General features: G+C 35.8%; 1 protein-coding gene across 1 annotated transcript; it reads right to left on the reverse strand.

Moving 5' to 3' along the window:
• Positions 1-55: 55 nt before the first annotated feature.
• METTL4 (methyltransferase 4, N6-adenosine) lies at positions 56-23,246 on the reverse strand. The gene is made up of 8 exons (XM_044658060.1): positions 22,815-23,246; positions 21,108-21,170; positions 15,280-15,649; positions 13,847-13,916; positions 10,369-10,543; positions 8,581-8,687; positions 7,729-7,820; positions 56-201 (listed from the first exon to the last, which is right to left on the reverse strand). The coding sequence occupies exons 1-8, from the start codon at positions 23,244-23,246 to the stop codon at positions 56-58; spliced, it is 1,455 nt and encodes a 484-aa protein (XP_044513995.1).
• Positions 23,247-24,266: the final 1,020 nt, after the last annotated feature.

The raw sequence follows: 24,266 nt of genomic DNA on the forward strand, positions 1-24,266 counted from the left end.
AGAAAGAAAGAAAGAAAGAAAGAAAGAAAGAAAGAAAGAAAAAAGAAGATTACGGTCAGTTTCTAGTCTCTGGAGTAATGAAATAATCAACATGCTGAAATTTAAGAACTTCATTTCCCCAGCTAGTCCATCCAGGCTGTAAGTTTCGAGCAAACAGTTCCAAACATTTGGCATCTGGCACAATATAGTCTTTTAGAACTTCTGTTAAAAAAAAAAAAGTCAAAGATGATTACAGAGGGAAAAAATTCAATTTCCTTTCAGCTGTTAAAGAAAAAGAAAATAAGAGAACGTTTCATTTTTTAAAAAGACAGCAAATTAATTTCAAGGATTTCATCAACAGGCTTTACTATTTATAGCTAGAAAGTCACTAGACATCAGTGCCCTTGAGACTGGGAACAATACCATCAAGGCCTTCAATAGTACTGATTTATCGGTTTTCATTTGAGGGATAAGAAATGAAGATTTCAGCGCCTACACAGGTGACTTTTAGATTTTTCAATATTGTCAACCTAACATCTCCCAAATACAGGCCAATTTATTTTTTAATCAAAGAATTCTATGCAAGGGGCAAAATAAAAAGGGAGGGGGAGCCTCTGAAAATATCTATAGGAAAAACTAAATTACACCCAATATTAAAACTGTAAGGGAAATAAATCTACTTAGGAGGTTATATTTTAGTGGAAAAGACAATAAATGCAGTGATAGATTCAGGTAAAAGCCTTAAGAAAAAGGTTCTGACACTTAAACAGAAGCTACCACTTGATAAGACCAGGGCCATATCATCTTTCTGGCATTCAAACAAGTATCATTTTTGACCTAACTTTTCACCATGAAATGTTACTTCAGTAATCAAGTCTTCCTTCTCAAAAACAGCAAAATTTCCTCATCACTAGATATTTAACAAATGCCTTGTCTAAAGTGGCCTAAAGAGTAGTATTCTGCATTGTTGTTACAGTTATTCACTTAAAGGAAACAGAGAGAGAGAGAGCCTCAACTGAAAAACTGATTTAAAATATCTAAACCTTGAGCAGTATAGTAGGATTGTGCTGTGGACCTGCTCAAATTCCAGCTCTGACAATTTATTAACAGCAACAAATTCTCCACCTAAGGGAAATCACAGGACTGGGCCAGGTGATCTCAGAAAGGTCTTCCAGCCCTAAATCAATTATCTAGAACCTGGTAACAGGAATCAAAGTTCTCCGACAAAGCTTATGACAAGGGAACCAGAAATAAAATCTGGGATTCTCACATGTATGGAAAGAAGAGTCATATTAAGTAAAAAGGGTAAAAACACCTTAAGGGCAGGTTCAATTGTGACATGAGATTGAAAGAAGGAGGAAGAGAAAGAGGGAAAGGGAAAAGGAGGAGGAAAAGGGAAAGGGTAGAAGGAGGAGAATAGGAGGAGGAAGAAAAAAAGGAGGAGGAAGAGAAAGAGGAAGAACAAAAACAAAAACAAGAAAAAGAACAAGAGCAAGAAAAGGAAGGAAGGAAGGAAGGAAGGAAGCAAGGAAGCAAGGAAGGAAGCAAGGAAGCAAGGAAGGAAGGATGAATTCATTTGAGTCTCAACAACCCTGGGAGTCAGATGTTATTGTTATCCTCATTTTACATATAAGGAAATTGAAGCCAGTTGAAATTAAGTGACTTGCCAAGGTTATACAGCTAAGTAAATACTTGAGGCCACATTTGAACTCAGTTCTTCCTAAATCCAGGATCTGAACTCTATACACTATGCCACCTTGCTGAACACACACACAAAATTATATTGAAAGATTAATCATCCCCTTGATAATCTTGGGGATAATAGTCTATATTTTTTCTATTGGTATATCATAATGATGTTTGGGGAATGGGAAAGAGAGTTGATTGATTGAACTGATTGAACACTGACTATCAAATATTAAATTAAGGTTAAAGATACCTAGAACTTAACTGAGATTTAGGTTTCAGGATGATCTAGTAAGAACCGGTTTTCAGAATTCTAGTTGCTTCATAGATAAACAATTAAATGCTACTCTCCTTGGAAGAGATTTCCCCAGAGGTCTAGAGGACAATAATACTATCATTCTTTCATTTTCTTTGACATGAATTCCTTGCCCTACTAGTCCCTTGTCACCTTTACTGTGGTCTAAGGTTATACTGAAAAAAGCAGGTATTTTGGCTTTTTCCTTTTACAAAGATGGAATAAAACCTAAAATTTGCTTAGAGTCAGCAAGTGTACATTTACTGAACTGAGAGCCCCAATGGGGTGCAGAGCCCTGAATCAGAAGCCAACTGAATGGGAAAGGAACCAGAAGTCTCAGATCATCAAAAAGCTGAAAATCTACCAGAAAAAAAGACACCTAGTCCTAGAAAGGAAAAACACTCATAATCAGAATCTATGAACCATTCAGGACCCATCCAGCTCCTTACCAAGAGTTGAGCATTTGCATTTTGCATCATTGAGCATTTGCATTTTGAACAAATCTATGACTTCTTTTTCTTTTCCATTCCAATAAAGAATAAGAAAAAAATAAGAAGCAATCTTCAGATGCTATTATGCTACATCCTTTACTTTATTAAGAACTTTATAAAGAAATTAGGAAAATTAATAGAAACATAATTTGTTAAGTTAGTTCAAATGTTTGAATTCTAAATCCATAGTTAGAACATGAAAAACCACTGGGGGTTGGGGAGAATGCTCCTGGTTGGTTATACTTATAAAATTAATAGATAGTCTCCAAATAGCTAATCATCCTTTCATTCCTGACTGGGAATATGTTTTAGAAACAAATAAAAATGAAGGTCTTCTGTCTCTCTCTGTCCCATCTCATGATCTGCTGATTCATCCCCTCATCTCCCTATTCTTTCTTCAACTTGCTTGCTCTGAACTCAGATGAAAAATAAACAAATGTAAAAAATGAAAACAATGTAGAGAAAACACTAAACCTTGATTGACAAATGACAGTAAGTGATATGCTACCATTATTTTAAAAGGTCAGAAGGCACTTAATCTCTAAACAGTAAAGCGAGAGAGACCACTTGAAGGATTACTAGTCAGGCCCAATGATGGTTGCTACAGTAGCTCCCAAGTGTCTTAGTGACCTTCATCTCTTCAGCCCTCTGGGTTAACTTTCTAAGCATCTCTATCAATAGACTAAATTCTCTTATTGGTGGAGGAGCACACCCCAAAACAGAGATAAAATGACCTCAAGTGATCGAAGAGAAAGACTCTCAAATGGAACAAGTAAGAACCAACAGAACATGTTTGCTTCAAGTTACAATGAAAACCTGCAGTTTCAGTAATCCATCTTGAAAGAACAAACATTTCCAAAAGTATAGAATAAATTTGTTCTGGACAAGCTGACTGAAGAGCTAAACCTCATTTACAGAATCACATTTTCCCAATTCACATTTTAACAGATAACAAAGTCTATTCCCTTTTAAGTTCAAAATTCCACATAAGCTCGACTATTGAATATCATATAGACTAAAACATGATTTTGTCTTTAGGTACATAAAATCTAATGCCACTCTAACCCCATTTCAAATTTTAGCTCATAAAACTCCATTTAATTTTTGTTACATTTTTAGAAAGAAATGATCATCAAGTATACAGGATAATAAATAAGGGACATTAGTACTAAAATACTTATGATTCAAAATTTTTTAACAATTTAAACTTTTTATTACCGACTAAAAGGTTAAGTTTTCTAATATACATTTATTATTTTCATATTTTGCATTCATGTTATCTTTAAATGGATGGGAAGGGGGAAGCTGGGTATCTCAATAGAGTTCCAAGCCTGGAGTCAGAAAGACCTGGGTTCAAACCTGACCTCAGACACTCCTTAGCAGTGTGACCATGGGCAAGTCACTAACCTTGATTGCCCAGCCCTTGCTGAGCTTGTCTTAGAACTGATATTAAAACAGAAAGTAGGGTTTAAAAAATTAAAAAATAAATGTAGGGATAGGCAATATCCTAATCTTGAGAGTACAGTAAAAGTACTCTATGTGAAACAAAATATTCTACCAATTCTGTTGTAGATGAAATGTATCATGAAAAAAGATATCACGAATTAAACTAAAAGAAAAGCCTGCTGTTACTTAAATCAAAACCTGGAGTGAGAAAATTTATTTTCTGAATTTGCATAAAAGTTTAAGTGCATTTCAATGACATATTAAAGCTGTGAGCACTAAACACAGAACATGTATCATCCAAAGCCCCTATAGTCATGATTCCATCCATAAATGCTCTGCAGGATCCTAAGTGTTGCTTTTTGATAACTTACTTTAATTTGCATCTTTCCCAGAAGAATAAATCCTTAAAATCAGTAGGTATACACCAATATATGTACTTTTAAGAATAGCACAAAAATAAGATGAATACCAATATTTTTGTCATTGTGACTACTTGAACAAAATATAATCAGTATGAATCATCCAAATGGTTTTACAAAACTTTCAACTTCAGAGCTTAAAAAAAAATCAGTGTGGTTCTGCTGCCCACTACTGGAAAAACTGAACCCCTGAATTCATTACTTAAACTGCCACTGCAGACTTCAGTGAGACTTTATATAACTAACCTGCATACCCTATTTTTAACATAGTCTCCTAAGACTTTTAGTTACAATCAATATTTTTTAAACTAATGACTTTAGATCTTCATAAGTATCAACTCTTTTTGAAAACACAGCAGTTTTCTTTTTGTAAAACCGCAAATGGAGGAAATAAATTCCCCAAAACTTCTAGCATCCACTAAAAGAGAAAAGTCCAAATAAGATAACTACTTCTTAGATTTCCTTAGGTTGAATCCAAAAATCAGCATCAAATTCTCCAGACATTTTAAAATTATTATTCATTTTAAGTCACATAAGTATAGTATGTGTTTGGCAGTATCTATATCTGCTGGGGGATAGAAGGGAGATTACCAGCAGTCCAGATCCCCTTGGGGGCGGGACAATTGAGCAAAAATGGAGTGAGAAGAGCCAGAGACCCAGTAGGTTTGCAGTGGCTGATCTGAAGTGCCATCTGCTGATTTTAATTTTTATATCATTTTTCTCAAGATTACATCAACGTTGGCATGAATTCTATTCCCACCATACATATTATCTTTGGAGACAGTGTGTTAGGTGTGTTTGACGTATCTCTTGGGCTTCAGTGGTGAGAATGTACAGGCCTTTTCATGGGAGACAATTTCTTCATATTTCATTGATTATTCTTTTATATTAAATTACTGTATCAAATAGGATCTGGAGGAGGGAAACTTGGAGACTGTTCTGACCTGTTCTTGCAGGCACCTGTGTATGGGAATCTGAGTTAGAGATTTAAAATCTTTAACATTAACTCACTATATGCTGGTTTGTTGTAAAGTGACTTCTAGGAGAAGTTTCTGTATTATGGGGGTTTATTTAGGGGTTTATTTTGGGATAGTGTATAGTCTGTGACTGTGGTTGTTCTTGCCATGAACTTGTATTGTTTTTCTGTGTTTCCCTGGGGCTGAATAAGGATACTGATTGCAATAGTTTCAGTAAAAAGTGAATGCTAGTGAGAAAAAAAGTCACATAGGGAAAATTGAGTGAGAGATTTCCATCCTTCTGACAACCTGCTTTGCTGGTTTGTCAGAGCTCATGCGGGGCTGTGCGAATATCATGAACTTTGATGGCCTCCACCATATATCACCAGAAAAAAGGAGGGTAATTAACTACATGTAGAAAAAATCTCAGTGCCAGTTTGGAATAATCAGGCAGATGTCACCTGACTATGTCTCAAAAGCAAAATGGTAATGACATAAAGAACCCTCTATGCAAGAAACTAAATATTATGTAAACCCAAAGTAAGGTTTTCTCATGAGTTATTCCTCAGCACATGGATCCTCAAAATTAATTAAATGTGTTTCCATGAAAAAAAGATTTGTATAAAGCAAAATGTTATGAATTGAATCCCATTTTCCCAAGCAATATGAAATATAAAATCAAAAATACATTACTATTTTTCCCTCAATGGCCTGAATAGAAAAATGTTGTGGGTTAGTGGTAAAGAGATCCTCATAACCCCAGGGGAGCATTATGACCTTGAGGAACTGCAGTCCATACCAGCAACTCACTTAAAGGCATCTCAGGAGAACTATCTTGGGACAGCTGGTGGTTCAGTGGATGGAGAGTCAAGCCTAGAGAAGGGAAGTTCTGGGATCAAATGTGGCTGCCGACACTTCCTAGCTATGTGACCCTAGGCAAGTCACTTAGCCCCCATAGCCTAGCCCTTACTGCTCTTCTGCCTTAGAATCAATCTTCAGAATTGATTCTAAGCCGAAAGGTAAGGGTTTTCAAGAGAGAGAAACATAGAGAGACAGAGACAGAGAGAGAGAGACAGAGAGAGAGAACTGTTCTCTCTCAAAATAAGTAAACAAAATAAGTAACACCCAAAGCTTCTACAGAACATCTAGACAACTAGATAACTCTGGTCACTTCTCTCATGGCCATTTTGAGTGCATATCAAATGCAGCCTTCACAGACAAGGGCAAGACCTGAATACCCTTCAGACCTGAAAATTATATAACAGTACAACATAAGGTAATGTAAAACAAATTCATTTCATATTTTATCATTTCTCCATCTTTACTTTTTTTTAACATTGGGTTTACTCATAGGATCATAATGCAATAGAACATGTGCTAGATTTCAAATCAAAGAACTTGGGTTCTGCTATAAAGAGATAAGATAGGCAAATATAGAGAGAAAGGTTTTGCTAAGCAGGATGAACTGAGCATTCTGGAGAAGCCTGGAATGCAAGGGGGATGACACAGAACTTGGGACTGAGTAAGTTGGTTACCACTGAAGAAGGAGACTATGTGTTTTGATCTCCCTGAGAAAGCATCATCAAGATACCATCATCTTTGTGGGAAGAACAGACTAGAGCTTAGGTTTGCAGCTTGGAGGGTGGACCTTCATTTTGTACCAGTTCACTATTTTACCCCACTGGATCTATTGGCTAAATATCAACTGAGACCCTGAGACACCAGAGAAACAACACTGGAGGAGTCAGGGACCCAGGAGTGTTCTTTCCAAACCCCTATGCTGCTTGGTTGTTGTTGTTAGCTAAATCTTTAGTGTAGAACTCCATTCCCTTGTCCTAATATATGTTATTAGTCACCCAGTCAGGGAAACCTGTTACCCACCTTCCTAAATCCTTTGTCCTCAATAAACAGTTGTTATTGCTTCCTATCTAATCTCCTCATTCCCTAACAAGAACCCTAGTTTAGATAAATAAGTTATATTAATTCCCAGCAGGCTGGTGGCTGGTACTCAGTTCAACTGATTTAACTGCCATTCCTCCATCTAGGTGTTACCCACTTTCTCAAGCCCTTGCTCATCTTTAAGGGCTGAGTTAGTATATGGTAATTATCTTTAGAAATATTTACTGGGGTTATTTTAATCAAGTTAACCAAGAGGTGGCAGTTAGAAACATACTTTTCTCAGTGTACTTCTTTCAGTTCAAATCCTGCCTTTGCCTCTTGTTACATGTGTGCCTCTTGGGCAAGTCTTTAGAACTGTGAAAGAAACTCTCAGATAACCCTAGTAGTAAGTACCAGAGCAGGAATATGAACCCAAATATCCTGAAACCAAATCCAATATCTATCCACTATATTATAAACAATCTTATTTTTAAATACTTTAAAATCTTTGAACCATTTAAATGCCAAACTTGTGATCTGTAAATTCAATGAAAGCCCAAACAATAATAAAAACATACCCGTGAGAGGTGGTTTGTGTGAATGAAGGGTACAGGGAACACTGACAATTAATTTATGTTCTGGAATTGGAAGCTCTTTCATCTCTGGGTTCCTGTTTTTAAAAGAATGTAAAAGTAAATTGAGTCACCAAGGCTGATGTTTATATATACAAATTGCAGGCATCATGATTTTTTTCATCTTTTCTCATGCATAATTGCAGTTCACAGCCTCCCCTTGCCACAGTAGCAGCACCACAAGGGTAGCCTTGATGATAAAAAGAAATCATAAAAAGTTAGCATGAAAAGTATGTTTTAAAGAATGTAGAAAGGAACAGTTCACAACTGATCTTAGTCCTTTCCTGTACTTTCCTGGTTCCCTCTTAATTCTTGTGCTTCCCTTTGTTGATTACTTACAATTTGTTCTTTATATAACCTTGTTTGTACATAGCTGTTTGCATGCTATGTCCCCCTTAGACTGTGAACTTCTTGAGAACGGGGACTGTCTTTTGTCTTTCTTTGTATCCCTTACAAAAGAAGTGCCTTAGCATAGAACCTGGCACAGAGTAGGCACTTAATAAATGTTGACTAATTGACTGAAAAGAACTAATAATATTTTTACTCTAAAGAATAAATTTAAAGTAAATCTCCAATTAACTAGATATCAAAGAGTGTAAAACTCATGAGCAGTTAGACTCAAGAGAAAATAAATGTGATAAGAGTACATCTGACAGAAAACTATAACAGAAAGTTATCTATTCTACTTATTTTCATTTTCCAGATCATCAAATATGTAAAAATTAAGGGTGAGATTAGCTTTCACTTAATGAGACTATACCAAGACTATATCAACTTTGAAAAATAATTTTCTCATACCTTAAGGTTGAAACCATTTTTCCTCGAACTCTCCCCAGGACTAGACCTTCATAAGGTTTTTTGTGTGGAGAATCTAATGGGAACACAAACTCTCCTGACCTGGTGATCTGACATAAAGGAATAAAAAAGTCAAATAAATCCACAAACGTTTACTGGCACTGGAAAGAAAAATAAGCATTTTCTAAACATTTGACATTTTAATACTAAAATATATCACAATATTATGCCTCTGAGGGAAAGAATGAACATTTGAAAGTCCAGTCTGAAAGATCATCATCTGGCATACAGACAATTCCTACTTTTTATTGTAATGTAATATCATAAAGTAAATCACGTTTTCCTCATTGGAAGTTATCATTTCATTTCTGATTAAAAACTCAGGATCATGTCCATTCTGGCTAGGAATTTGGAACTATGTTCAAAGGGCTATTAAAAAATGCCTGCCCTTTGATCCAGCCGTACCATTGTTGGGATTGTACCCCAAAGAGATCATAAATAAACAGACTTATATGAAAATATTTATAGCTGCACTTTTTGTGGTGGCAAAAAACTGGAAAAGGAGGGTATGTCCTTCAATTGGGGGATGGCTGAACAAACTGTGGTATATGCTGGTGATGGAATACTATTGTGCTAAAAGGAATAATAAACTGGAGGAATTCCATATGAACTGGAAAGACCTCCAGGAACTGATGCAGAGCGAAAGGAGCAGAGCCAAAAGAACATTGTACACAGAGACTGATATACTGTGGTAAAATCGAATGTAATGGGCTTCTGTACTAGCAGCAATACAATGACACAAGGCAGCTCTGAGGGATTTATGGTAAAGACGCTACCCACACTCAGAGGAAGGACTGCAGGAGAGGAAACATATAAGAAAAACAACTGCTTGAACTCATGGGTTGAGATGGACATGATTGAGGGTGTGGACTCGAAACTACCACACCAATGCAACTACCAACAATTTGGAAATAGGTCTTGATCAAGGACACATGACAAAACTAGTGGAAATGTGCATCGGCCATGGGTGAGGGGAGTGCAGGGAGTGAAGGGGAAAGTAAGAGCATGAATCATGTAACCATGTTAAAAACGAATATTAATAAATGTTTAAAAAGAAAAACTCAGGATCAAATAAGTTACAGAAATGTCCAACAATACAAAAAAGTAAAGCCAAAACACTTGTAAATCTCCCAAAAATTCAAAACTGCAAAACTAATTGAATATATTATAAATTATGCATTTAGCACATCAAAATTAACATATATCATAATTTTACTTACCCAAAATTAATGTCAACTATAATTAAACAATTATAAATAGCTTCACTTGCCTTGGAATATAGAAGATTGGGGGGATTATCTGAGTGGATTATATTTCCTTTAAAAATCAATATATGAAAGTCTTTCTTAAGAATTTCAATTGGGAGGGTTTCAAAAGCATGAGCTGAGCTTTTAAAAAATTAGACATTTCTTCATGTCTTTTCTCAGCCTCCTTCCATCAAGAACTTCACTTAGAACATCATGTACTCTACCTTCTTCACCCCACAACCACCAACCCTTTCCCCTCCCCCCCCACCACACCAATGAAAAGGGACTGGCAAAAAAGGCTAAAGTGGAAGGATGGAGGGGGCTAACACAAACCCCTCTAGACCGCCATCACCCAGAGACTGAGAAATGAATAGATTTTAAGGAGACAATGTTAAATGAGTGAAGTAAGACAACAAATAACTGGCAATGATAGTCAAAAGATGTCATCTGAGTAAGTAAATAATCAAATGACTTTACAACTTACTTTCACCCAGTGCCATTCAGTAAGTGTTTCCACAGACCAATAGGGATAAAGTTCATCCTTTACAAAGTGTAGGTGCTTCTGTCGATTGGTGACCCAAGTAATCACAAGACAGTTTGGAGCAGCCAATTTGGGGATAGGTATTTGTTTTATTTGCCAAGAAGACAAATAATTGTACCTACATATAATCAAAAAAAATATTTCTGCAAATAAAAGAAAATCTGGTAGGCAGTAAAAAATAACAAGAACTAAAAAGAGAAATCTGTATAGAATAATAGCCATCTAAAAGAAGGCTTCTATGTGCTAAGTATGAGCCAACAGTGACATCCAGTGGACACATTTCTGAGATAACAATTTTCATCCATTTTCTTTTTTAATACAGCTAGGCTTTGTTGTAAGGGATTTTCATTTCTTCTAAAACTATCTACTGTAATAACTTTACTGAAACATATAAAATGCACTTTTAAAGATCACTAATTGCCTTGCTCTTCTTAGAGGACTGAATTGCAGTTTTAAGTCTCTTCTAACTCAAGCTAGTGTCACATCCACACATTCTCAAGTCTCCTAAGCTAGAAAAACTGGAATAATGTTTTTACTTTTCCCTCTTATTCATTCCATTAAATCAAATCAGTAACCAACTCCTACCCATTCTTTCTTTGAAATATCTATCAATATGGTTTTTCTTTTCATAATTCTTATTAGACTCTCAATTTTCATTGCTACCACAGTAGACCAAATATTTTTCACCTGAATTACTATATTGTTTCTTAGCTAGGCCTTCTGCCTCTCACTGGTCCTCCTTCCAACCACTTCATGGTTTTGTCATTTCCTTGTTCCAGGACTATCAATTACACTCATACAATACAACACTGGACCTAAACTCCTTCACCTGGTATTCAAGGCCCTCAAAATATTTGCCCCAATTCTGGTTGATATCCCACTACATCCCAACACAAACTTCTATTACAGTAAAATCAGTCCCCTACAAACCCCTGCCTCCCTGCTATCACTTAGTCTCTTTTTCCCCACCTAAGAAAACCTCACCCTTCCTTTCTGCCTATGTGTATTCTACCCAGTTCAAGTCCTACTTCCTCCTCCAAGATGGCTTCTCCAATAAATCCTCTACCTTGATCTTTCCTGATTCTAATTCCTTTACTACTTATAGTGCACACAATGCAAATTAGGGAAAGAGGAAGAGAATATGCATTAAGTGCCTATTATGTGCTAAGTGTCTTTATGTGCTATACAAAATTTATTATCTAATCTCAAATGGGCACCCACTGTGGCAAAGCAATCATCCTAGTCTTCTCTAATTGATTCATTATCCCACTCTCCACAGTTGCTGTTCCAAATCTTCCCATTTCCCCTCAAACTTCCCATCCTCTCTGCTGAGGACCTCAACTCTTCTTCCCTTATTCTCATTTCACTCATATGTCTTCCTTCAGCTCCTTCCACAGTATCAGAGGAAGAAATGGCCAGTTTCCTTAATACAGTCAACTCTTCTACATGTATCTTTGATCCAAACCCTCCCATGTTTTCCACAAGATTGTCCCCATTATCATCTCCAGTCTTTCTCTCATTTTCATTCTCTCTCCCAGGGTTTTGGTCTCTTCTATGCTGCCATGTCAAATTAACATGCCCATGTCTCCTTTCCCCTGAATCTCTTCCAACATCATTTTTCAACAGAAATTGCTTCCTCCAAAGAAACCATTAATTTTTTTATTGCCAAATTTTATAACCATTCCTCAATCTTCATTCTTCTTGGCCTCTCTGAATGAAAGAATAAAAGAAAAGGTGTTTATTAAGCTTACTACATACCATGCACTGGATATACAAATGCAAAAAAAAAAAAAAGAAAGAAAGAAAGAAAAAGGTCAGTCCCTGATCTCAAAAACAAGCCAAATTTGAACTTGGAAAGATGAATCTTCCTAACTCTAGGCCCAGAACTCTATCCACTGAACCATCTAGCTACCTCCACAGCATCTCCCTAATCCATCTCACTCTCTCCATTACACAACTACTACCCTAGTTCAGGACCTCATCACCTCTCATCTGAACTATTTCAATAGGCTCCTAACTAGTCTCTAAACTTCCAGCATTTTCTCTCTAATCCATCTTCCATATAGCTTTCAAACTGATATTCAAGTCTGACCAAATCACTCCCCTGCTCAAAATACTCCAGCAGTTCCCTTTTGCCTCCAGGTAATACAAAATATAATTACTCTCTTTGGCACTTAAAACCATTCATGATCTGCATCCAGGCTACCAATCTAGAATAATACACCTCACTCCTTCTCTCTTATTCTATGTTCCAGACAGACTGGCCTACTTCTCTCCCTCTCAGTGGCATCCATGCTTGGAATGTGCTTTTTCCTGACCTCCATCTCTGTCAATCTCTAGTTCTTTCTTTCCTTCAAGATTTGGTTCATGTCATCTCCCTGTTCACCCAATGAAATTACTTCAATTCAAATATTTTCTTAATGATAATGTCTGACAGTGAATCATGGATTCTCATTGGATCGAAAGATTGTATATGTAAGAGCTTGAAAGAACCTTAAAGGTTATTTTTAAAGATAAGGAAACTGAAACCCAGAGAGGCATACGACTTATTCATATGTTGTAAACAGAAATAGGATAAGTCCTGTGCTCTCTGGGTTTCAGTTTCCTTATCTTTAAAACTGCAAATTCAAACCCTTCCAACTCTAAAAATGGTGTTCTTTCCATTGTACCAGGTTACCTCTCCTTAATTCTCAAAAGAATTAAAATTACAAATAACCCAAAAGGCAATGGAAAAAATGTATAGTGGGTATGACAATTTGGACCCAAGAAGAGGCAAAGAAGGCATTTTGTTTTTATTTTATTTTTTTTTTTTTTATTTTAAACCCTTAACTTCTGTGTATTGACTTATAGGTGGAAGATTGGCAAGGGTAGGCAATGGGGGTCAAGTGACTTGCCCAGGGTCACACAGCTGGGAAGTGTCTAAGGCCGGATTTGAACCTAGGACCTCCTGTCTCCAGGCCTGGCTCTCAATCCACTGAGCTACCCAGCTGCCCCTCAAAGAAGGCATTTTGAAGAATAACTCCTGGAAAAGGAGGTAAGCTGACCATCTGATGAAAATGAAGCAAAAGGTTTCAGTGGATTGAGAACTAGGCCTAGAGATGGGAGGTCCTAGTTTCAAATCTGACCTGACACTTCATAGCTGTGTGACCTTGGGCAAGTCTCTTCTGCCTTTGAACCAGTTCATAGTATTGCTTCTAAAGTAGAAGGTAAGGGCATAAAAAATGGAACAAAAATAGAAAATCTGATTGGCAAACTAGTGATACTCAAAGTACACAACAATGATGAGTCTAAAAGCATAAATAAGAACTAAAAGTTTAGAAAACTGTTCACTACTATTGGTAAATAATGTGTAAATAGTAAAGAAAAAAAGTGACTTTTAAAAAAACTTTGTAAACTTGATCAATAAATTTGTACAATATACCTTTTGCTTCTTTTAACAGATTTGTTCTGCCATGGTGGATCAATCACAATTACATCATATTTTTCTCCATCTGGAAATAAAAATATAACTTTAGGAGAAAAGTTCCTGCATGGTAATCACAGATTATTAATATGAAAGTTCAATGTCATCCTTAAACTGAAACACATTCACCTAGATACAAATATAACAGAAAAAGTATTAAAGCATTCAATCCAATAATACAATAAGAACAATTTATCTAAAAAGTCAGTGTTTACTTTCTATGGTTATGTCTCCTTGAGATATTATAGTAATTTCCCTTTTTGATGAATTTAAAATAAAAGGGGAAAGAAAAAATACTCTTTTGCTAAGAATTTTTGCTGCTGATTTTAACCCATGAATCAGAGCAGTATCTCCTTGCTTCACAATTTCAAGATAGTCCATTAGTTTCAGCAGTAGTGTTATGGCATAGTCGTTTCCATTTAAATATGTAGTAAATTACCTTTGTAATTTAACTTTCAGACTTTATAACATTATTAAGTGCATGTCAGACTGCCAATTGGCATCTTTTAAGAAAGTTTTTAATTACCTGGCTAAGTGCTAGTTGCTTTATAACTTAGCATTTTATCTTTAAAGTGGCAAATGAAAAAATAAATATGTATAGATTCAGTTCCAGCTGGCTCTTATACACAGGGCTTTCAAACAAAAGATTTAAAATTCAGATTCTTTGCTCTATGCAGAAACACCTCAAGAAATTCAAAGCAACTGCTTAATCATTAATTTGCAAGTTACAGCAACATTGTAAACACGAAAATTTTGAAATACTTAAGAACTTTAATTAACCATGATTCCCAAGGACCAATGATAGAGCACAATCTACTTCTTAATAGAGAAGTGATAGACTAAAAGAGATATACAGTGTTGGATAAGGCCAATACAGAAACGTGTTTTGCTTGTCTGTGCATGTGTTGCAGGGGCTTTGCTTTTGTTTTTGTTTTTCAGTGCAAGTGAGGAACATGAGAGATTTAAAAATAAATGTTTCACAATTTTTTAAAAAAGAAAATACAAAAAAATTTAGAAGTTATTTGAAAAATGATTAGTAGCTTAGCAAATAATACTGAAAGTATTATTTTGAAACAAAATTTAGTAAAGTTACTTGAGTATGATCATTTATATTCTGAATAGCAATTTTTATGGGAGGTATTTACTCCTTTAGAAATCTTTGTTCCTTTGTTTAAACTAACATCTGATACTATCAAAATTTTTAGGTTTCTATATAGAGAATTTCAGAACAAGTTTAAAGGAAAAATTCAATGGGAAAAATATTTGTAGTTCAACTTAACCAAGTTTTACCTTTATTCAATCTTATGCAAAGCAAATGACCACTTGAAAGTTTGAGAGTCCCAGTATTCTATCATAAAATGGTGGAGCTAGTTCATTCAAATTATACTTACAATTCAGAAGTGGCTGCATACAAGAAAGATCAGACAAAAGGAAGCTGCTTTTTGGTGGCAACAGGTATTTCTGTCCCATTAGAATAATCATCCTTGTAAAGTTTGAGCTGTTTTGGGTAATTCGTGAAAATACATCCTGTTCTGGAACAGAAATATCTGCATCTATCAACTGTACTGCCTCAAGTTCATTTTCATTCAGCAAAGGCAACTGCTTAGCCATGTCACATAGTTCTGCCAAACCATAGCTACCAAGTTCCATAGTAGTAGTTCTGTTATCATTTTCCTGTTCTTCTGAAAGGGAGCAAAGAAGACCACTTTTCAGACCCTCTTGGACTAATTGTGTGGTGCCATCCAAAATCAACCCCCTGATCTGAAAGAGAATAATAAAAATATATTAAGGAAACAGGCTTTTACAATGATGTATGTGATTTCTACAGCAGTTAAATTCCAGCTATATTTTTTGTATTGTAAATGTCTAAATTAAAATCAATATTGTTCATTCTCAGTTTTGGAAGAGAACCAGTGACATCACAGAGTGATATCTTGGCTTGCTTATGAATTAAATTTAAGTGAGGCAGAGGTGCAAAGTTGTCAGCCTCACTCTTTCTTCCCAGTCATCCAAGATGGGTGGCAAGACAAAAGTCAGCCAGGAATACAGTGGAGTACCTTGGCATCTTCCATGTCTGACCAAGCTCTAAGGGCTCACGGTGCCTGCTTCAGCTGCCTTCATGGCCACTGAAACCAACTGTTCTCCTTGCCCCCATTCTACTATGGGAAGCCTTCAAATGTTTACAGAAGATATCCCCCTAACTAATGAACAAGTTAAAGGACTAATATAGCCTGTAGATTACCCTCACCTTGGTTTAGCCCATCTATGAGACAGCTTTACTGGGGTCTGGCCACTGTGCATGATACAGTTTGTTGGAGCCACAGGTGAGAGTTGGGTGAAAATTGGACACCAAAGGAAGATAGCAGCCCTAAAAACAGCAAGCCCTATCAGAAGTGCTAGTCCTTGTTAAATACCCCTTATATATATGTACATAGATGGTCTCCCTCATGGGAGTATAAGCTCCTTAAAGACTTCTGTTTTTGTATCCCTAATACAAGGCACAGTGTCTGGAACATATTAAGTGTTTAATTAACACTTACTGACTGACTAATTGACCGGGTTCCCACACCACAGAAACCATAGTTCCAGACCTGAAGGAGTAATTTTACTCCCAAAAGCAGTAATTCTATCAGTTAAGATTAAGATGAATCTAAATTTAGTTCTAACCATTAAATGCTAAAAAGGAATTAACAAAACTAATATAAGAAAAATAATAAATTTGGCGGGGCACAAGGCAAAATTTGGAAGCTGAGACATTCTTGGTGGAGCTTTGAAATGGAAAGCATTTTGGAAAGCATTCTGGAGAGCAAATTGGAACCTGCCCAAAGAGCCATAAAACTCTGCATACCCTTTGACCTAGCAATACTACTTATTAAGTCTGTAACTGTAATGAGGGGGTTGTTCAGGAGAACTGAGGAATAGTTGTGGACCAGCAAGTAAGGTGTGGAATGATCCCTCCTCCCTCACAACCACTCCTATTTTGGGAGACAAAAAGGGGATCTCCTTGGGAAATGGGAGACCCCTGAAGGATGTGTCAAGGTTGAGGGGTTGAAGGAATGGTGTCCCCTCAAAGAGAAGTGAGTGACACCCCGATTAGATGTTGGTGCCAGTTGGGGTACACAGAAACTTCCCCTTACTCCCAGATCAGCCTGACTCCCTTCACTATCCCTTCCAAGTTAGCCTCCCTCCAAATGAATCACGCAGATCTGATCTAACTATCTTGGATGTTTAATCAGGAACAACAGGGCAATGGGGATTGAAGGTAGGGTTCAGCAGGAAAGAGGGTGCAAGGTATCCCTAAGCCAAAAGCCCTTCACTCTGCCAGGTACTGTAAGAGGGGAAACTAGATATTTAAGGTATGGTCACCAGAAATCAATTAACTAGATTTCAAATAAAAAAATAGATCCAGGGGCAGCTGGGTAGCTCAGTGGAGTGAGAGTCAGGCCTAGAGACAGGAGGTCCTAGGTTCAAACCTGGCCTCAGCCACTTCCCACCTGTGTGACCCTGGGCAAGTCACTTGACCCCCATTGCCCACCCTTACCAATCTTCCATCTATAAGACAATACACCGAAGTACAAGGGTTTAAAAAAAAAATTAAAAAAAAAAAAATAGATCCAAGTCAGGATGACTTTTATGGAAGTTTATTTACAATTAGGAAGGTTGAAGGTAGGGAAACTGAAAGAGAGAAACTCTGGCCTGGACCAGATAAGAATTTAGAGGTCCCAGCAAAGGAGCAGAGGTTAATTAAATAAGGCTTCTAGCCACAAGGCCTTTTACAACTAGAGAGGCAAGAGAGGCCTCCTTGAGAGTAGAGCCTCCAGAAATGCCAAGGGAGGCAAAAGGAAGTCAGCCTAACTTACCCACGTGACAATTCAGAGGGAAGCAGTCAGAGGTCTCACCAGAGATCCTTCTACACCAAGTTCAAAGGGCCAACTGCCCCCTCCACAGGAAGTTACCATCATATTTAAAAGATAGCAGCTTTTGTCACTTCCTGCACCCACCTCTAATTTCAAGCAGACAATGGCAGTCTCAACACTGTTTTGGACTGCCCAAAGGGCAGTCCCTTGTTCTTCTTGATTTGTTACTTATTGTCTCCTGTGGGAAACTAATCTTCCCCTCCCCACTTAATTCTAAGTTGGGTGGGGTGACATTATTTCTGATGGCTAGAGTCTAACAATGAATGAGGATGAGCTAATCTGCAACTTCAACAAAACTTTTAAAAAATTCCCATCTAAATTCCTATGCTGATCTGTAATATAGCAAAATCGTGATGGGCAAAGTTATGATGGAGAAAGGATATCTATACTCAATAAAGCCTAGTTAACTGGCTTTCTCTCTCCTCATTCTTGATCATTTGATGGCCCTTGACACTAGAGACAACTCAAAAAAAAAATCACTGTAGAAAAGAGATAAGAAAAGAGCACATAGCAAATAGGTCATTTTTTAAATTCCTTTTGCTAAAGTGAAGGCACCATTAAAACAAAATTTTAATAATTTATATTTTATAGTTTTATGCATATTTTTTCAAATTTTATTTGAAGTTGCTTAGAGAAATGAACTAAATGGTAGGCTTGACTTGGGAAGGTGAGGATTAAATATCCTCTATGACACCTATTACTTATCTGATCAGCAAGTCCCTTGGCCACTCAAAGTCTCAGGTTTCTTGCCAAATTGATGTGGGCAGACAGTAGACAGTAAGGGGCAATAATAGGAATGGGACTCTCATACTCTGAAATCTTGCATTTCACACTGGTTCACGCAGTTAAACATCAGCGGCAACACATGTAGTTTCAGCATTAGTCAAGCATGAATTGCAGATTGATCAATTAGTTACCTACAGTGATCCTCCAATGTACTTCATCACCTCACCATGTTCTCATCCTAGAAGAGCAGTGAAACTTCTCCTACACTGACAAATGATGGCAAGGTGGACAATGGGGGAAAATGGAACCTGCGGCCTGGGGACTCTGGCATTCCATAAGAATCCCCAAACTTATTCATGCTCCTTATTCCCTATGGCAACAAACCCCAAAACATAACTCCACCTGAATTTGGTGGGAAATGGCAAGTTCCCAGATCCCAATAAATATGCCAACCCTGATCCACAGGGTGTGGAAGCTGCTACTCCATATTATCAGCTCCAAAGATGCTAACCCCTGGGCTTATCCATCAGCCCTAAGACTACCTGATTAACCCCCAGACTATTCCATCAGCTAATTATGCCACCATAAATCTCTTCTTCTTCAATAAAGTTCTCTTCTTACTTCTGGATTGAACGGGGTTTGAATCTCCCATTCTTGGGGTAAAACTCCATAACAAATTTGAATGTGTTTCTCCCACAACAAAATGAAGATTCCACTATGGGAAGAACTTCTCTTACAGGTGAGTGATGAGCAAATGAGATAACATATATAAAGCACAGGCAGCTAGGTAGTACAATGGATAGAGCACTGGGCCTAGAGTCAGGAATACTCTTCCTGAGTTCAAATCTGGCCCTGGGCACTTACTAGTTGTGTGACCCTGGGCAAGGCACTTAACCCTGTTTGCTTCAATTTCCTCCTCTGCAAAATGAGCTGGAGAAGAAAATGGCAAAATAATCTAATATCTTTACCAAGAAAATGGGATCAAGAAGAGTCAGACACAACTGCAACAACTGAACATGTAAAGCACTTTGCAAATTTTTTGTACAGTATTAAATGTCAGTTATTATTTGTCTATTTGAAAGATTGTTTTGGTGATGGTTACAAAGATAAGAAAAAGAAATTTTTAAGGTGTAATGGATTCATTATCATTCACATGAAAAAGAGCATTGAAAGAATGGAGGCATGAGTGTGGAGGATGAGGAAAAAGTTATTGATTAGAAAGATATATTTACACATGTCTGCATGGCTAGAACATACCTACATATACTGTCTCTCCAGAGAAGATATAATTTCCTTCAAAAGAAAGATTCTTTCATTTTTCTCTTTGTATCTCTAGTGTCCAGCACAGAGCAGGCTGTTTATAATAGCATATAACAATAATAATAATAATAAATAAATGTTTCGTGATTTTGTCTTCTCATATCTGTACTTTTAGTACTTTCTCCTGTACTAACCACCTTTCTGCTGACCCCATATTTGTTCAGACTGTACTTTGTATCAGATTGCTCTGATCTGATTGCCTCATCCAAGGCCTGAATTCCCTGATCTGCTCTATTTTCTAGCCTGCTGAGACCCAGTGACACCCAAACTACATAGAGTTTTCTAAGTTCAGGTTATCAGCATGCTATTTCTTTCTCTATGACATCCCATTATCTACTCTCACAACTACAAGTATTGCCTCTATGCTGATGACACCCAAATCTATTGTTTCTAGCTCTGACCATTTATCCAAATGTAGTTCTCTATTCCGAACTGCCCTGTGTATACTTCATCTTGAAAGACCTACTACCTTAAAGTTTATTCATGTTTAAACTAATTTCATAGGTGAAAAAGGAAGGGTGGAAAGAGACAAGCATTTATTAAGCACCTACAATGTGCCAGATACTGTGCTAAGTACTAGAATACAAATATAAAAAGCAAATATGGTCTCAACCTTGAGAAGCTGATATTCTAAAGGAGGAGATGTGCAAAAAAGAAATGTAGGATAGGAAAAGGCATCTTTGGTCAGGAATGTAAGAAGAATGATGAGTAGGATATCAGAGGAAGTTCCCAATCAAGAAGAAGAGTAGAGTTGATTTGATTTGATTAATGATAACAATAGTTTTTTGTTGTTGTTTTAGGGGTTTCTTGGGTGGGGAAAGAGGGGGAGTGTTAGGCTCAAGTATAGGTTCAAGCTATATTTGAAGAATAACTTCATGTATGAGAGACCTTAGAGGTCATTTGTTTAACCTTCTACCTCATTTAAGAATTCACTCTATAATAATTTCTGAGAAAAGGTCATCTGACTTTAGCTTAAGTATTCCCTGATTAAAAAATAAAAAACAGAACTATAATTCATCTAACATAGCTTAATTTCACTCATGCTACTGCACTAAATATTAGGACATAATAATGTAATCTAAAATGTATAGCATCATTTGAATGTTTTGCAAAGTAGTTTATTATGTCTACTAAATTTTGGCTAACAAGTCAGGTCAAAGTCCTTAATTTTGGGAGAATAAATGATTATATTATTTGCTGGTCTATTTTGTTTTGCATAAAGTTTCCATTATGATCAATAAATATTTGAAACTTACTTTTGTATGGTATTCCATAGCATCCAATTCACCTTGATTGAATGTAATAGATCTTTTGTTTTTCTAAAGATAAAAAGAATACAAGAAAAAATTTAAGTAATGCATCAGGATGTCTTAGACTTATAAAATGTATAAGCAATTTATTTTGCCACTTTCCCTTTTTTGGTTGCATATTTTAGTTATTTCTGGTGATATCCATTTACTTAGGCTAAATAAAGGCAAAGAATTTGGACTGGAGTAAGCTATTCCCATATATAAAACTGATTAAGAATTAATAGTACAAATCAAAACAGGTACCAATATGTCATCTGTTGACACCAAATATAATAAAGAAGTTGTACTTAACAAAATGCAACAATCAATAAGTCTATTTCTTTTACCAACATTAGCACCAAAAGTACACAAAGCAGAGTGGGCATTGCACTGTAATAAACACAAACTTTCCTGTCAATTAGCATATGCAGTTTAATTATATTGAGCTAATTTCTTTACTAATGAAATACTCAGACAAATACATAGTAGCAATCAATCCTATCAAGAAAAATTTGAGCTTCATATGCTCCTATTTGTTGGTCTAACAGTTATACACAAATTATTTATATCAATAAAGTACAATATACTAATCATACTTGCTATTGTTAAAATAGTCTGGTTAGCAGTCTAACCTACTTCAAATTGTTGGAAATGTGAATGAGTTATTGTTATATGGTCAAATAAACCAAATTTATATTTATTATCATATCTATTTTACCTCATTAATAAGAGGTCCTGATAAAATTTATTAATAAAAATCTCTTTATTTCATTTTGTGCTACAATATTTCCTAGGATATAGAAAGATAAATCTATTCAAGGTATGGAACAAGAATGTCATGTAAAAGGCAATATATTAGATTGAAAGTCAAGAGATAGGATTTCTACTTACAACAGCCTACAAGATGATCAATGTTGCATTTCTGTTTCTATAAAGTGAGGAAAATACTCAATACTTTGGGATGAATTTTTCTAATCTTCAAAGTTTGAGATACTGATTATTGAGCTATTATCATGCTCCTTGTTCACAGAGATACCAAAAGATAGAATGTAGATATGACTTCCAAGTTATTCAATGAAATTTATTTCAACTCGTATTGTACTTCTATTGTTCCTAATTTCTTAAAAATGTTAGATTTCCAAGCCTTCAAAATTTGAACTCATCAAGAAAGAAAACTTTTCTGAAAGTATCCACCAAATCTGTTTGTTGCTTTTGAATTACTGGGAAAGAGTAAAATATGGAATATTTTGGCTGCAACTACAATCTCTAAATCAAAAGGTCCTTTAAATCTATGGAGTAACTACTTTTGAAACAATTTTCCTCAGTTTAGAATTAAACTTACTGAGCCTTCTCAGGAATATAGAAGATAGGCAAATTCCAACTCCTCTTCCTCTACTAAAATTTGCTAACAGATATAGGATAATAGATTTAGAGTTAGAACAAACTTAAGCATTCATCTATTCCAACCCCTAATTTTACAGATGAGAAAACTGAAGACTTAAGAGATTCGGTGCCTTGCCTAGAAAAGCACAGTAAGTAACAAAGCTGAAACTCAAAACATGATGATCTTTACATCTTTTCTCTTATTTATTCCTTAGAATGAAAAAGAAATTATCTGAACTGTCTGAAATTATTTGATGTGTACAAGACACATTTTCTTAGAAAACTTCATACCTTCCTAACAGTAGAAACAGAATCTTGGTCTTTAACACATTCTTGATTTTCACAGTTGAAACTGTTGATACTACTATTCTTTTGAGTCTCCACTTTATTTCCTTGCCGGAATGCTGTGCAATCAGCTGTAGTTACATAGGGTTTAGTAACATTAAACAGTTCAGCTCGAAATGTATATTTTTGCATCAACACTTTATTTTTTTCTCTTTCTTCAGTCTCTGGTTTTGTGACAAGCTCATAGACCTTTGATGTAGCTGAAAGTTCAATAGGCAGTGTAGAAGTTACATTAAGAGAACCACAGTGAGGAGATGAGATGGGCATGGTTTTATTGGAAGTTGGCTCACAGTGCTGGCAGAGTTGGTAATCAATGTTATTGATGAAGGCAAGATGATCCAGTAGCCATCCTGATGACAGCTGATGCACAACAGACATAGTATCTTCTTATGAAAGCCCTTTAGAAATGAGGAACTAAAATTTAAAAATTATTTTTCAGATCAAAATTATGATTTTCATTAATTTTAATAAAAATATAACAACCAGTTTATATGTGAGAATTTAACATGATGGTATAAATATCATATGTCAACCCAAAAGAAAATTTGAAATTCAGCTGTATAGCATGTGGCAGATTCTGAGGAAAACTTTCAAGTTATAATATATAAATTTCATCTCATTGATACCAGTTTTCTAGTCAGCTTACTAATTCAAAGTTTTTTTCAGTCATATTCTACATCAGGTTATTTAAAACCACTTTTTATATGATATATACATTCTGTCCCATTTCTATAAATCCATCTGAGACTCATTTTCTACATCTCTCCATCATTTCAATCCCTGCCCTGGATCCCAAAAGACAAACCTATTTCCAAGCAAAAATATTAATAACTTCACTACTGTTATACTGCTTTAAGATTTAGAGTACTTTCATCAACAACCTTATGAAAGATAATTACTATATTCATTTTATAGATAAGAAAGTTGATATTCATCTTATCAACCCAATGTCAACCACAGTTTCAAAGGAATATGCTATTTACCTCAGAGAGAAAGCTGATTGACTCAAGAGTACAGATTGAAGCTTTTTTATTTTTTGCTTCATTCCTTTTTTTCTTTTTTTGGGCATGGCTAATGCAGGAATTTGTTTTATGTAATTGATATTGTTTTTCTTGCTTTCTCAATAGATAGGGGAGGGATGAAAGACAAGGAAAAATTAAAATCTGAAAGCAAAATAAAGTTTTATTTTAAAAATTAAATATTTTTATTAAATTGAGGTTCCAATGGTTTCATAAACTTGATCAGAATTACATAATTAGTGAATATCAGAGCCAAAACTCAAATTCCATTCTCATGACTCTTAAAAACAATGCTTCCCACTCTACCATGTTGCCTCTCATGCTATTGGGAAATCACCTAATCTCTGATTTCTAGTGACCATGTGATAAAGGAAAAGTA

Source organism: Gracilinanus agilis, chromosome 1, assembly GCF_016433145.1.
Source record: "Gracilinanus agilis isolate LMUSP501 chromosome 1, AgileGrace, whole genome shotgun sequence".
Classification (NCBI taxonomy): domain Eukaryota; kingdom Metazoa; phylum Chordata; class Mammalia; order Didelphimorphia; family Didelphidae; genus Gracilinanus; species Gracilinanus agilis.

What these genes read in the sequence shown, in the direction of transcription:
- METTL4 (XM_044658060.1), bottom strand. Translation starts at nt 23,246, where the DNA reads ATGTCTGTTGTGCATCAGCTGTCATCAGGATGGCTACTGGATCATCTT. An exon ending in CTGTTTCTACTGTTAGGAAG is followed by an intron (nt 21,171 to 22,814) that starts GTATGAAGTTTT and finishes TTTTATCTTTAG; the next exon opens with AAAAACAAAAGATCTATTAC. An exon ending in TATGCAGCCACTTCTGAATT is followed by an intron (nt 13,917 to 15,279) that starts GTAAGTATAATT and finishes TTTTATTTCCAG; the next exon opens with ATGGAGAAAAATATGATGTA.